A 14,657-nucleotide genomic window follows, 5' to 3' on the forward strand; every position below is an offset into this window, starting at 1 on the left:
CTCAATTACTATTATTTCCCCAGCCCCATTTTTGCCCTTCAATTAATTTTAATTTACATGCCCAAACAGGCATCTATGCAGCGAATTCAAGGTTTTATGATCAACAGACCGTTCTCTATTCATATTGAAGACACTGAAGTATTAACTGTAATCTTTTTTTTTCCTGTGAAATTTCTGTGTTCTATGTTCCTATAGCTTCTTGAGAAAGCAATTTCGTTCTTAATTCTAAATTGACAACTAGTGAAGGCCATGTTTCTGTTATCGTTTAATGTAAGGATTAATTTAGTCTCCCGTTAAGGATACTCAAATCCCATTAGGATAAAGAAAAGCTACTGGAAAATGCCCCCAAGCCCTGAAAGCACACAAATTAAAGGACTGTAAACCTTGGACAAAGATTGTATCAGTGATGAATCTGCCATTTCATTTAACTGCTGACCTCACAATTATGGGAAAACTAACAGAGGCACCTAAGTGTGTAGGCAAACTGGGGCCATTTGTTTAAGTAAAACTTGCAGGCATGAAACTCAATCTTTGCTTTTCTGTCATTGCCGTGTAGCGGTGCTTCAAAGGCACTGTAGTGACCTTTTCTTCAACCTATGAATCATAATTGACACTTCAGAAATTGCCTCTGTGATGAAAATAAAACTAGGTAGCACTGTGTATGTATAGGATAATAAATGTATTTTGCTGGGGAGTATGTCTGTTTTGACTGGGATTCATCATTTCATTGTCTGCCTATTGCTGCAATTAAGTGGAAGATACAGCTCCGCCAGCAAAAGGGAGAGAGGTTCCATCTTTTGTAAGTACACAGTACACTTGAGCTACAGTTATTTAGAGAATTTTTTATGGATTTTGCCTCAAGTTTTAGTGTTCAAAGAGAATCTGAAATGACTGAAATGTGTTGTTAATACAGGTTTCCTTTACAAAACATACATCTTTAAAGACTTTGGATATCAGGTATCCATTCTTCTCAGACTGACACAAAACCTAAATAAATAAAAGCAAAAACTAAACTTGCCCCCTCTTTCACCCTTATGACTTTTGATGGCATCTTTTTCTGGCACAACCAGAAATAATGTTTAAAGCCAGACCAATTGCGCTATCCTTCCTGGGAAGAAAATAATAATAAGAAAATTAAACTTGAGCTGTGCTTTTTAATGCAACTTCTCATTTTTTTCTCCATTTTTAATTGTGTTGGAGATTGATGGAAATTTACACATCTTTGTATAACCTTTATTTAATAAGACAGGTTCCCCTCAGATGGTATCAAGATGTATATACATGTAAACATGTAATAAAAAAATCACAAAGCTCTACTGTTTCAAACAAAAAGATTGAAAAACAAGGAGAATAATAGAGCTGTGGTTGCCAAATTTGTGTAATGATGATAAGGATTGTCTCTCTCCTTTCCATCTTAGCTGCAGAGGGAAGGATAGTAATAACACAGATCATCTTTATGATATTAACGTTGAAAAATGTTAAAAAAGAAACGTTGGGAGTAGCTTTCCTTTTTAATCATTTCCATGACTTTATCTTGGACTTTGACTGTATTGCACTGTATTGAGTGCTATGAACACTTAATATACGCACATGAAGTGGCAGAGCTAAATTTTCTGTGTAGCCACAGCTCTTTTTTCTTTTTTTTTAACACATTTCAATAATAGAAGTATTTTTCCACTTTAACTGAATCAGCAAGGAGATGTAACAGAAGAGGAAAATACTTGGTTATGAAGTTCAAAGGCACAAAGCTCATGGAGAAAAATACATAGATATTGCAAAAATGAAGGATAGTGAAAATATGTTGTTTTGTTTGTTTACTGTTCCTAAGATAGAGTGACTGATATAAGGACACAAAAAGAAACATCTCACAAGTAGAGGCAAGTATACAAGGAGAGACACTGGGGATAAGGTAATAGGTTCTGGTGTTCTTTATAGTGTGCCTTAAGATGCTATAAGTTAAATGAGGCAAAAATCATGAAGAGAAGCGATCGTATCTGTAGAACAAACCATCCTCTGACAAACGTAAGGTTGGAGGTAACAGAAAACCTAAACAGAATTTGCATCTTATTCCTATTCTTTCCTGCTTCTTTCTGGCCCAAGAAAGTGTAACAAACCATTGTAGTAGCTGTACCTGTATCAATTCAGTTTGGTAAGAGTAGCAAGAAATTTTGAGATATTTGCTCACATACAGAACGATGTTTCTCTAGTACTTCAAATCCATGCTGAAGCTCCCACCTGCAGATAGTCTGAGAGGCTCAATGGTGAAGTCAAAAAGTACTTTCAAATACTTTAAAAAATCCTTTTGAATATTTTCTTTATCAAGCAGTTTATATGGACTTCCCTTTCTTTTATGGATGTAAACAATAAAGTATTTCTGATTCATAAGAATAGTTAATAAATTATTTCTACATAAACATGTTTTGTTCTGTAATGCACCTGTAATGCACTGTAATGCACCAGTTTCCTTGCAGAAAGATCACCAAAGTAGACTTTATTTGTATTCTGCACAGTTGATGCCTCACCTTAATTATGAACCTAGAAGCAGCCGGTAGAGTAATCCAGTTTAGAAATCGTGATTGTGTGGAGTGTGGAGTGTACCTCTCCAGCATTCAACTTCCAGCTTTCTTAATTTTAAACAAACAGGGGAAATAAAAGGTAGCATTTGCTGGAAACATAAAAGTTATGGAACTACTGACGGAAGTTCTGTGAAACAAAGATCCGGAGCCAACAAATAAGTCTGTAAGAGAGTACATTGCTAGCCTTGTCTTTGAAGTGGTACGCTCATGATAAAGTTGTTATTTGGGGATGCTTTGTTATCTTTTTCCTGGAACTGATGGATGATTGTAAGGTCACTGAAAACTTCACAAGGTCAAACTGCAGATGAGGTAACAAACTAGAACTGAAAACTGAAAGTTAACTGCAGCTGAGCAGCAGAGCTGCTATAGTTGGTTCACTTTTAGTCCTCACTTAGTTGTTAACAAACAGGTAAGGGATTGCAATGCACATTTTATTTAAGTGTGCAAATAAGTTTATGTTGGCATCATAACATGATGAAGAGATTGTCTGTTATCTGACATGCACAAAAAAATAAATTGCTGGCTTGATGGGGAAAAGAGTAATATAATTTTGTCTTCCACTAATAACTGTAACTGAATATTACAGATAATAAAAATAGTATGGTAGTATAACATGAATTTGAAAATGGAATTTGATGATAAAGGGGAAAACAAATGGAATGTAGTCAGAGTGGTACCGACCGGGAAACTGAATCAGTGTCTGCTGATACAATGCCATCAGACCTCTGCATAAGTGCAAAGTGATTTATTTTCACATTTCCAACTACCTTCGATAAGACAGGTATCCATTATCCAGTTGCATTTTTCTAATAGCAGGATTTATTCCACACTCCTAAGGAACGCATTTTTTTAAAGTTGTCAATAATTTTTTTGTTTGTTTCAAAGGTACACATTTGTAACACCACTTGAAACTACATCTGATATATCCAGGATGTGGCCCATTTGAGAATGTTGCATGTGAGACCAAGAACAAATTTAGCTAACATCCTCTCTCCAACAGTGGCTAGCAATGCATGTCTATATAAGAGCAAAGAAACAGGGCAAGAAGCTAGTAACATTTCTCTATAATTAATCCCACATCTGCAACAATGTGAGTCAGGAAACTTTAGAACCAGATCTTTCAATTTTTTTTATGATAATCATTCATCTGCCCTTTTTAAGTAATCTCTTAGTTTCAGCAACATCACAGCATAATCATAAGATGGGTAAAGTACTTCTTTTGTTTTAAACTCACTGCTCACTATTTTCATCTGATGGCCAACCATTCTCTGCTATCTGCAAATCTCTCAGGTGTTCAAAACTAGACTTATATACTCAATCACGTCTCCCAGGCTGAAAAGTCCTGATCTGCTTTGTTGTTTACATAGTCGACATTCTTGTTATCCTTTTTCTTTGTCGTAGCTTCTATAGCGATCCAGAAAAGTAATACACTGAAACCACTGCTCTCATTTTCTCAATATCTTCAGTAGGTTTCATCAACTAAAAATCAGCTTAGAACCTGAAGGTGTTCTGTCGTGCTGCTGGTGGTTGTCCAGGGTGCTCTGTTACAGGCCTCAGTGAGAACCCTGCTCACTGTAGACTGGTTGGCTGCCAGCTGGTGAGAGTGCCAACCAGGATCACGGAGTTCCATACAGGGAAATGAGTGTCTTGAGGATGATAGGCTGACACTGAGAATAGTACTAGCTCCAGATACAGATCTTCAAAAGCTCTGTCTGTTTGAAAACACAGTAACTTAAGTGAGGATGACCAGCAACACGTAGTCCTTCCTGATGTTGCAAATCAATTCGACTCAAAACTTCTCCTTAATGCAGGAAGACCACTGTAGTTTGCAACTGAGACTGCCTTCCATTTATGTCTTTGAGCCCTACAGATATTAGATTCCCCTTCCTACCCTGCAACAGTTTAAACACTTGCTCTCACTGAACAAATGTGCCTAGAACAATGCACTGACCTTGTCTGATGCTTTTCTAAACAGTAAACTGTTGGGCTTCATCAAGGCAGAGAAATTTTGTAGGGGGAAATAACAGGCAGCATGGCCTTACAGAAAGTTAAGGATCAGCAAGGAAGAACCTGCAAAATGTTTCTGCTGGTTTGTTATTTTGCATCATAGATCCTTACATAGTAACATCATCTGTGTAATGCAAATAGCTCTTTGGTATAATGTGTTTATTAGGGAGCACTGCTCAGTGTGGACATCTGGGTTAGCTACCAAGCTACCAAACCATTTTCACAAGGGAAGCAGATAGAACCCTCAGCACATCCCTCTAGATTTCAGTAAGCATTAATGGAGTTCTGAGCTCTTTAGCAACATCAGGTTGGTTTGTGTGAGAGAAAAATAACAGTATGAATGCACACAGAGCTGTCTTAAAAGGTGAGAAGTGCTGTTCAGGACTCAGGAAGTGACGGCAGAAAACATCAGATGTTCTGGCTGAACCCAACTGAGAATAAGAGCTTCTGGAAAGGAAGAAGTTGAGGCTTAACTTACAATGATTTGAACAGCGTTGGAAGTATGTTGTTATAACTGACCTGTTAAGTGATCTTGGATGTTCTTCTGCTTAAATGTGCTACGAATCAGATAATGTTGAAGCTGGAGCATACATAATCTTATGATCTTTAGTGAAAAAAATGAGTAATAATATTTCTGAAACGTGTTATGGCCCAACCCCTTATCCTTGTGCTATGTAAAAAGAAGTGCTGGCATGGCAAACTCCCTGAACACATACTGTTGACAAAAGCTTAAACAGAACAGATTATTCCAAGCTTTTATTTTTTTCCTAATGGATTGACTGTATGAATAGATATACTGACATTGTTAATTACATTAAATATGCTTATGCAAATTAGTAATTTAAATTATTCTGAATATCAGCATAAAAGTAATATCAGAATGGTAAGATACACACCAGATAGGAATCAACAGTGTCAGTTATATTAAAATCATAGACTCAAGCACACTAAACTGTAGAATTAAGATCTGAATGTTGTAACAAGTTAGGACCAAAATGACGCTAGCATGTAACATGTTTTAATGTGCCATTAAACTACATGATAGTGTTTAATTGCTTCTTCTGACTGAAAGAAAGGCACTTCTCTGATTAGAGGGGGAGAATCTGAGAATAACAGAAGACATCACAAGACTGTCATTTGAAACTTGTCTTCACAGGAAGGTGAAATGGATTAGGTTAGTCTGGCATACAGTGTTCGTATCAGAATAAATGTGCTCTGCAGAAATAATATACAATATTCTTTGCATTTGAAGTGATTTCTTACTTAAATTCTTAAAATTATTGTGGTTCAAAGCCTTTGGTTTATTTTGGGGCTCTATATTACATGATTTTGCCCCATAACCAGTCCTATTTTCTTACAGCATGTAAGGGAATAGTGAGCAAGCTAATTGAGTGTTCTTCATGTTTCTAATCCAACTGTTGTTTAAACCAATGCAATTAAAAACACTGTAGCCTTTTAGTTAATCTTCAGTGTTTTATTTAAAAGTCTTTTGAAACACAAAAGCATTTCCTCTGTTTTCGGTTGCATTGACTCATTCTTCTTGGTTAGATAGCTATAAATAGTCTTCATATGAGCTTTGATGCACTTCTTTGTTCAGTCACCCGTTTGTTCATAGATTCTTGACAGTTTCTTTTTAGTTTGTATCTTTATTTTTTAATTATGCATTTGGAAAGGCTAGTAATTGTTAGTTATTAGGCTGAACTGGTTTCTTCTTCATCTTCAGAGTCAGTGTCATCATTGTAGAAGTGAATTGTGGCTTGTACTGGAAAGTTAGCCAGAACCTTCTCTCCAATGTTAGTAAGAAACTTTTGGCATTTGGACTTGGGTAAATAAAGTCTGATAAGAAAGCATATTTAAAAACAAAAATTAAAACCACAAGACACTTTCCCAGGTAACTTAGCTTGGCTATTAAAATATACTTTTTTTCTTTCTCTAAGGACAGAAAAAATCCTAGGACTCCTTGTCATTTAAAATAAAAGTTGCTGACTAAAACATACTATTAACTTTAAGTTACCTCAGTTACTTTAGGTATATTTTGTGCTGTATTTATTTAAGATCTGTCCCTCTCTGATAAAGTGTTGACAAGGCAGTGATGTGTGCTTGAGATTTTTTGTTTTGTTTAATGCTTAGCACAGTACATAGAAGTGTCCTGTATGACTGTGAGAAGGTTGGAGAATGTTTTGTGATTCTGGAATTAAGATTAAGACACGAGATTTAGATTGGGGGGAGTTGCATCTTGCACATAGGTTGATATTAGTTTCTTTAGTGTGTTCAGGTGGAAGAGATTTATTTCAAAATTACTATTTTTTTTAACCGAAATACTGAGTATGTATTAATTTACATTTCAGACTTTCACCTGTTTTCCCACAAAAGAAATATTTTATTTGGTCTTTTTACATATGTTCTTGAGTTTTGCCTGCATATGTATGCACATCTAGTTCTTTGTCCCCCTTTTGCCAGTTTTCAATTAATTTAAAATTAGCTTGTAAAGAAGAGGGATATTCCAGTAATTTTCCTCTTGTAATTAGAATTCCATATCTGGAGTTTCTATATCATTAAGCCATACATGATTTAAATCGAAGTGGAAAGCCTTGTAATTCCTCTGAGAACAGGAAATAGAGGAACAGATTTATATGGAGTTCCATTTTTATTAAAGAGCAAATTTCAGCAGACTCAAGAAGAATATCTGTAACAAGCCACATTGCATTAGTATCTGTTCCTGTTCATTATTTGACATTTGTATATTTGGAATAACATGTAAATTATTGTATGTTATTATTATATTATTATATATTATATGCAAATATAAGTTAGATTAAGTAGGATTTTTTTAAGGTTACTTTTTTCTTATTTTCATTACTGGAGTACTGTTTCAAGTTCAATTCAGTCTGGGCATTTTTCCTTGCGCAAGAATAAATATCTATGGAATTTGGTGAGTAATTGAAATGCACCACTACAAAGAGACACTTCAAAGACAAAAACTAACACATTTTCCCAGAAGAATTATTTTATTTTAGGCTGTTAATTTCCCTGAATCAAGTGATAGTATTTAACTCACCTCACTGGATGTTGAAATCCCAGGGCTCCTTTTGATCTAAAATTTGTTAGATGACCATCTGATTGTGGCTGTAAAGATACATGCTTATTATATAGAATAGGCTAAAAATGAAGGTTATGTTCCTTTGATGTTCTGAGTTTTTTTATTCCAACTAAACATGCTTCAGATATTATTTGTGCCCACAGCCTGCCCACAGTTGTGTATTTAACAAAGCATTTCAACTAATATGTTTTATAAATCAGTTGTAAAGGTACGAAGAACTGTACATTCTGCTTAAGACTATATGGAGTATATCTGTTGAATCTGGTGATTTAGTAATGCCGCCAAATAGAAGCTCAGTGATTGAAAGATGAGGGTTTTCAGTCAGTTTAAAATACACCTTTATCTATATTAACCAGCAGATAGGAGATGGAATGTTTAAGTCATCAAGCTCAGCTGTAATCAGAGATCCTGTGAGTGCATTAGGAGTCCAAACTGTTAAATCAAGTGACAACTGGCATCTGATGTTTCTATTCAGTAATTTTAAAAGCAAGCATTTTTGATAGAACAAACTAGGTAGCAAAAATCAATTTTAAATTTCAATACAATATTTGGTAAATACTGATTTCTTTCAAATTAAGGTCACAATAATAATAAAGAACTGAAAATGTTAGAATTATCAAATCCTATTAAGACTGTAAACCTGAAAGCATCTCCAAAAGTAACTGAGCCTTTTAACTTGGTCTTGTAAGCATGTCCTCTACTATATCTTACAATAAGACATTATCTCTATTACTACTAGTATAAACTTGACTTTGCATACATGAATAGTTATTATAACATAGTAAAATTTTACCTTGTTGTGGTAGAACTGCTACAGAAAAGTGGAACAAAGAAGGATGGCTTATGCCACTATCAGAGCAATTCATCCATGTTTCTGAGGAAGTATGTTTCAAAATGAGTATTTTAGTGGGCCCAAAAATCCTTTTGGTTACAGATTGTACAAGAGGTGCTAAAGAATTTCCTCTGTACCTTCTTTGCTAGCCCTTTTCTCCCACATCTGCATGTCTTGTAGTCAAAATGTTTTGTCTCAAACCTGTTCGTTTGATGTTGTTTTTCAGCAGGATACTCATTTACTTTGTTTCCACAGCACCTGTTAAAATGAACTCCTGATCTGGCCGAACACTGTAGGTGTGATTGTAATATCTATGTTAATAGACACAGTATACAATTTTTCACTTTTCATTCCCATGTTAAAATTTAAAAAAGTCTTTCTACCTTTATTGACCTGTTCTTCTATAATTTTCCATTCAGAATACATATACATTTTTAAATTATATGTGCATTAATAGATATTTACTAAATACATTATAAACATACACTTTTCAGGCTAAAATACAGCATTTCTGAAAAGCAATTCTGATATGGTCAAATCTAATTCAGTCAGAAACCTCAGTAATTTGCTGAAGAAGATGCCTCTTATTTTCCACAGCTGTGGGATGTATTTACATAGTAGTGAGCACCTCTTGTGAGAGTAGGACTACTCTCATCCTTAAATTTACAGGTGCTTCTGGGAAGGATGCTCTTCCACGGGTTTTCCTGAGGGTGTCTGCCAGGAGCATGGCACTATAACAGATCTGCACAGCTATAGCCCCCACCTTCAGGAGATAAAAAGTACATGATAAAAAAGGCATTGCATGTATTAAGATGTGTTAGAAGTTATGAACTTTTAAAGATTTATGCTAAGGAAAGATGATGTCCTAACCTGCTGAGCCTTTGGGAAAAAAGTTGAAAATATGGCTGTGGATTTGATACTGCAAAAACTCATATGTGTGCTCAAAACTAAGTAACAGAGCACCGTTTCAATATATTTTTTAAAGTCTGCAGTGTTGGGATCTGTGTTGCATGTGCTTATATCTCTCTTTAGTTTTATCCTCTTATCTAACAAATCTTCCTAAGTGAATAAGTAAAACTAGTTATTAACTGGTGGGCCTTTAAGAGTAGGAGTTTGCCAGTAAGAGTTTTTAAATTGATTTTTTTTCCTGTTGATTTTCTGTCTGCTTTAGCTACAGCAACACCCCTCTCAAAGATCAATCAGTACAACTGTGCACTAAAAGGTATCTTTAAAATTTCGCTTCAAAATCTTTTCTCCCATATACAAAATATCACGTATGGATTCAGAGTGGAAATTTCAAACTGAGAATATTCTTATTTTTGTAAAGAAATAAAAACCAATGTTAAAATATGAGTTGTCTTAGTAAGCAGTATTTTCTGCAGCTCTTATGAGCTGTTAATGATTCTATATCTGATAGAAAATTAGATACTTTTACAGATCGCCATGTATGGAGCATCATAATTGGAAACATTTGCCAATGCTGAAGAAAATACATTGAAATTGAAGAAGACATTGAATAGAAGACCAAACCTCACTTGTGTTCAAATAGCTTTCTTTTCTGCACCTGTTTTCAATAAGGATTATTTTCTCCAGAATTTAATCTCACCATTTGTTGATTCTCTGTCATTTCACCATCCCTGGCTGTGGGCATCCAGGGCCTCCATAAAACAGGGCTGCTGAAAGATTAAGACAGAATAGTGCTCCCACAGTAAATTCTCTGTGGTAATATCTATAGAATACCCATAAAATAGAAGTTCTTTTGTTATTTTCCAATGGTATATTTTGGAGACAAAAAAATAAAATAAAAAGAAACATGACTTGCTTTTTCCTCAGCACATTGTGATCACAAAATCATAGAATATCCCAAATTGCTAAAGATTCATTTTGATTCAGTAAGTCTGATTTCTATGGCAATATCGGTCTGTCTTCTGTATATGATGGGATTAAATGATCTAGACAATCACTTGAGTGTTTATACATTTATAACTAAGGTATCATTTCCTTTTAAGATTTCCCTGAAATATTTCCTATTTATGTAGTACTGCTGCAAAACAAAAAATAATTCTCCCTCTTTGGTACTATGTCTAATTCAAGGTTACATATGATCATAGAGTGCCTAATCATTTATTGATTAGACAACATTAAATTATCATGGGAGATTGCATCTAATTAGCTTTTTTTTTTTTTTTGATAGGGGAAATTGAAAAGTTATTTCAAATGCAAAAGCTAAAAAATTATTTAAAAAAACAGTTATTGCAAGCTTGTTATTTGTTTGCTTTTGTTTACAATAAATTCTGAAATACTTGACTGAAAAGGATAAAATATCAGAAAAACAAATAAAATATCAGTCTCAAACATATTCATGAACTTATTTTGTCTGTTATTTCTCAAGTTAAAAATTGTTTTCCATTTTCTGCTCAATACTAGAATTATTGCATTCAAATGGTACTTACAGTCTGAGTTTCTTAGCTGTCTTTAAAGTGACCACACTCGTGTTCTTACTGGTGGAATCAATTTACTGCTAACTCAGTGATATAGCTGGAAGTCTTATTTTAGGGGGGATGGTGATGCTTAGAGACAGCTACAGTCTCTCCTTTGGCTGGATTCCTGTTTTAAGGGAGTCCTATTTTTTTTCAGTATTTCTGCTGGAGTTTTGAAAGGTACGCTGCTTAAAAAAGTTCTCTGCCTGTCTCTGTCTTACCTCTCTGGCTGAGCTCTCGGATTGAGTGAGTGTTGCGGGGCATCTCTGAAGCACTGGGAGATGTGATCCACTGTAGCCCGGAGCAAGAAATCTACAGCTGCACCCTCCATGGTTTTCGATGATCTAAACTAAAGCCTGCTGTTTCTGTGGCAGGCTGGCTGCTTGTCTTGGCCTCTCAGCCCCTCCTTTATCTTAAGTCCGAAAGCATACTTACCTAAAACAAACATGGCCTCAGGTAAAAGGAAAGAAACATCCTTAATGAGTTTTCTTTTGACTCCTCCAAATAGTTCAAAGATGTGGTTCTCAAGTGGTCAGGCTCCTGGTGAGAGCAATTATAGAGAAACAGGCTACTTATTAAACTTAAGTTAGCAAATCACATTGAATGATGTATCCTTTATCTTTCTGTTGCCATTTTACAAAATCCATATTTGGTTTTTATGAAGTGAACAATGTAAGTACTGCTGGTATGACTTGTGAAAGTTCATCAGAATCCAGTCTTAAAAAAGTGTAACAGAGACTTGAATTTTATATACAAAGTACATTTTACAGTGAATGAAATCTTTTCCATCTTTTAACTTTAAAACACAAAAAAGTATCAAAAATCAGAGATGCTGAGAAGACAGATTTAGTTCCTGCCTCAAGACTCTGGGGCTGAGTCTTTTAATTTGATTGCTATTAGATGGAAGGAGAAGAAATCTTATGCCAAGAAAAATTACTTGATCTATCAAAGAATAAGGGTTATGAATGCCATTTCTTTGAGTCACGTTTTATCTCACAATATGCAATACGCTTTAAACCTACAAAGATTGAACATGAACTGTCTTAGTCCAAGCTTTCTTCCCAATGTTTCATTTGCACTGAGCATTACTAGTTAGCTATTATATTGTACAAGAACATTATCTGTTTTCATTGTTAAGATTCATTGCAACTGGTCACTTCATTTTCTTTATTTCTCAATTACTGCAGAGATGCAAGTGGATTGTAAGAACCTTTTGTTAAGTTATCTTTCCTCTGGTGCTATTTACACATTGAAATCAAAAAGAAAAAATTGAACTGTCAGATATAATTGCTTTATGCAGTGAACTTTCTTCCTAAAAAGAGAAAAATTGTTTTGTTTGCTGAACATAGAATATAAATTGATTATTTGTTATAAATTAGGTCCCTTCTAGCTGACTGAGCTGAAGAAGCCATCAAAATGGTCATTTTCTGTGAACACTGAAAAATCTTTGTGGGAGTCAGGCTCTTCTATATAAGACTTCATGGCTCTTTCTCAAGCTCTGATACAGCTGAAGGTAGCACATGTTCAGTCAACATGAAAGGGCAGGACTCACAAATGAAGACCACTGGGTATGCTTTCTTGAAAGACGCCATTTCCCCCTGAGATGATTCTGTACTAGAAGGCATAATATAAATTTGCACATGGGATTTTTGCTTAAAATTAAATGTCCTCTTTTGAACAGGGAAGAGGTTATGTCATATGTGAAACACTGATTTTCCTATATTGATGCAAGTTGTACAGTTGTATTACCTACTTAGCTGATAAAAATAACATGACAGATGTACTTTGATTTTTGAAGTAGTCTTGAGTAACATTTTCTGGGATTTGATTTGTTGAACTCCAACTTTCACATTAATTTCCCCCATTTTAAAAACAGCTATTTCTGCTGCGACTACTAGACACAATTTAAACTCAAAGATCAAATCTATTGAATGCTGTCATGGAAAGCACTGAAAATATGGATTAGAAAATTCTCAGTCAATACCTACTCTGTCCCATGTTTAAGTGCTTTGTAGATTTTATAAATCTATAACTATTTAAATAATACACAAAGAAGAAAACATATACAGTCTCCGTAAGTTTTAACATTTATGTATCAAAATCAGTACAATTATTAGAATGAAAAATATAGTGAGTAATGTTCAAATAACAAAGTGTATGTTACATAGCAGCATGGTTACGTAGAAAAAATGGCAAACTTTTGAATAACCTAAATTATAATTGAATATATTGCTGAATTAATGTTTTAAATACACATATATAATTACATCAGTTTTGTTTTATTTAGATCTAATTGAATTTGAGAGTCAAAAAAGGAAGTATTCATTACACAATTGATGCCTACTGTCCCTGCCTTGTAATCAGATCCATATGCGAGGATAATTGATTTATAGCTCTAGACAGAACCTGCCAACGTGGATATTAGTGCAAAACTGAAGCCTGAGTCGCTGAAATACAGCTTTCTGAAAGATACAAAGTTACATCAAATAAATCTGTCGGTAAAGCCCTGCTACAGAATTACTGAAAATATACTTTTGTTAATGAAACTATAATTTAATCTAATGTAACTATGGGTAACACTGCAGAAAAAAATGTATGTTAATATTTTGCTGGAGACTTGGGGATCCTGCTGGACAAAAAGCTGGACATGAGCCAGTAGTGTGAGCTTGCAGCTCAGAAGGCCAACAGTAACCTGGTCCGCATCAAAAGATAAGTGGCCAGTGGGGAGAGGGAAGGCATTGTGCACCTCTTCTGCCCTCATGAGGACCTGTCTGGACTGTGTCCAGCCCTGGGGCCCCCTGCACAAGACAGATGTGGAGCTGTTGGAACGTGTTCAGAGGAGGGCACAAAGATGAACAGAGGGCTGGAGCACCTCTCTTGTGGAGACAGGCTGAGGGAGCCGAGCTTGTTTAGTCTGGAGGAGGATGAGGGAAGATCTCATTGTGGCCTTCCCAGCACTTGAAGGCAGCTTATAAATAGGAGGGAGACAAACTTTTTACATATTCTGATAGTATTAAAACAGGAGGGAGTGGCTTTAAACTAACAAGGGAAATTTAGATTAGATGTCAGGGGAAATTTTTCACTGAGAGGGCAATGATATCCTGGCACAGGCTGTCCAGAGAAGCTGTGGTGCCCCATCCCTGGAGGCACTCAAGGCCAGGTTGGATGGGGCCCTGGGCAGCCTGAGCTGCTGGGGGGCAGCCCTGCCCATGGCACAGGCTGGGGGTGGGTGAGCTTTGAAGTTCCTTCCAACCTTAGCCCTATCACTACACTGCCTTATAGGATCCTTCTCCAGATTTCCTGTAGGCCTCCTTTAGGTACAGAAAGAAACAAACAGTTGTGTATTTTGAAATACACTTAATTTTATTATGAGGAGCTGTATTTGACAAAGGACAGAAAATACTGATACAGTTACAAGTGCTTATCTCTTTTTCCCAGAAGCAGAGATTATTTTTCACATTTCTAATACTTCCTGAAAATAACTTTGGTAGATTTGAGACTGATTTAAAGGGAATTCAGGATAGCCTATCAAGAGAGAAATGGACTGTAAGATAGTTATTTTGTGTTTTTATCTTTGTGAGAAACTCATTTTCTTATGAAAGCACTTAGCAAGAATAAATAATATGCAGTATGAATTGGTACAGTCAGGAGACAGGATAACT

At 35.4% G+C, this 14,657-nt stretch overlaps 1 protein-coding gene across 1 annotated transcript; it reads right to left on the reverse strand.

Moving 5' to 3' along the window:
* Positions 1-6,274: 6,274 nt before the first annotated feature.
* On the reverse strand, positions 6,275-11,326 carry RIPPLY3 (ripply transcriptional repressor 3). The gene is made up of 4 exons (XM_065741506.1): positions 11,217-11,326; positions 10,122-10,191; positions 7,642-7,709; positions 6,275-6,419 (listed from the first exon to the last, which is right to left on the reverse strand). Exons 1-4 carry the CDS (start codon positions 11,324-11,326, stop codon positions 6,275-6,277), a joined length of 393 nt encoding a protein of 130 aa, XP_065597578.1.
* Positions 11,327-14,657: the final 3,331 nt, after the last annotated feature.

The sequence above is a fragment of the Cyrtonyx montezumae genome, unplaced genomic scaffold, assembly GCF_038088225.1.
Source record: "Cyrtonyx montezumae isolate F1298 unplaced genomic scaffold, pur_monq_1.0 scaffold_3, whole genome shotgun sequence".
NCBI lineage: Eukaryota > Metazoa > Chordata > Aves > Galliformes > Odontophoridae > Cyrtonyx > Cyrtonyx montezumae.

Coding starts and splice junctions, on each gene's coding strand:
- RIPPLY3 (XM_065741506.1), bottom strand. CDS start 11,326: ATGGAGGGTGCAGCTGTAGATTTCTTGCTCCGGGCTACAGTGGATCAC. Junction 10,192..11,216: donor CCGAGAGCTCAGCCAGAGAG/GTAAGACAGAGA, acceptor TTAATCTTTCAG/CAGCCCTGTTTTATGGAGGC. Junction 6,420..7,641: donor GGATTTCAACATCCAGTGAG/GTGAGTTAAATA, acceptor CTTTCTTATCAG/ACTTTATTTACCCAAGTCCA.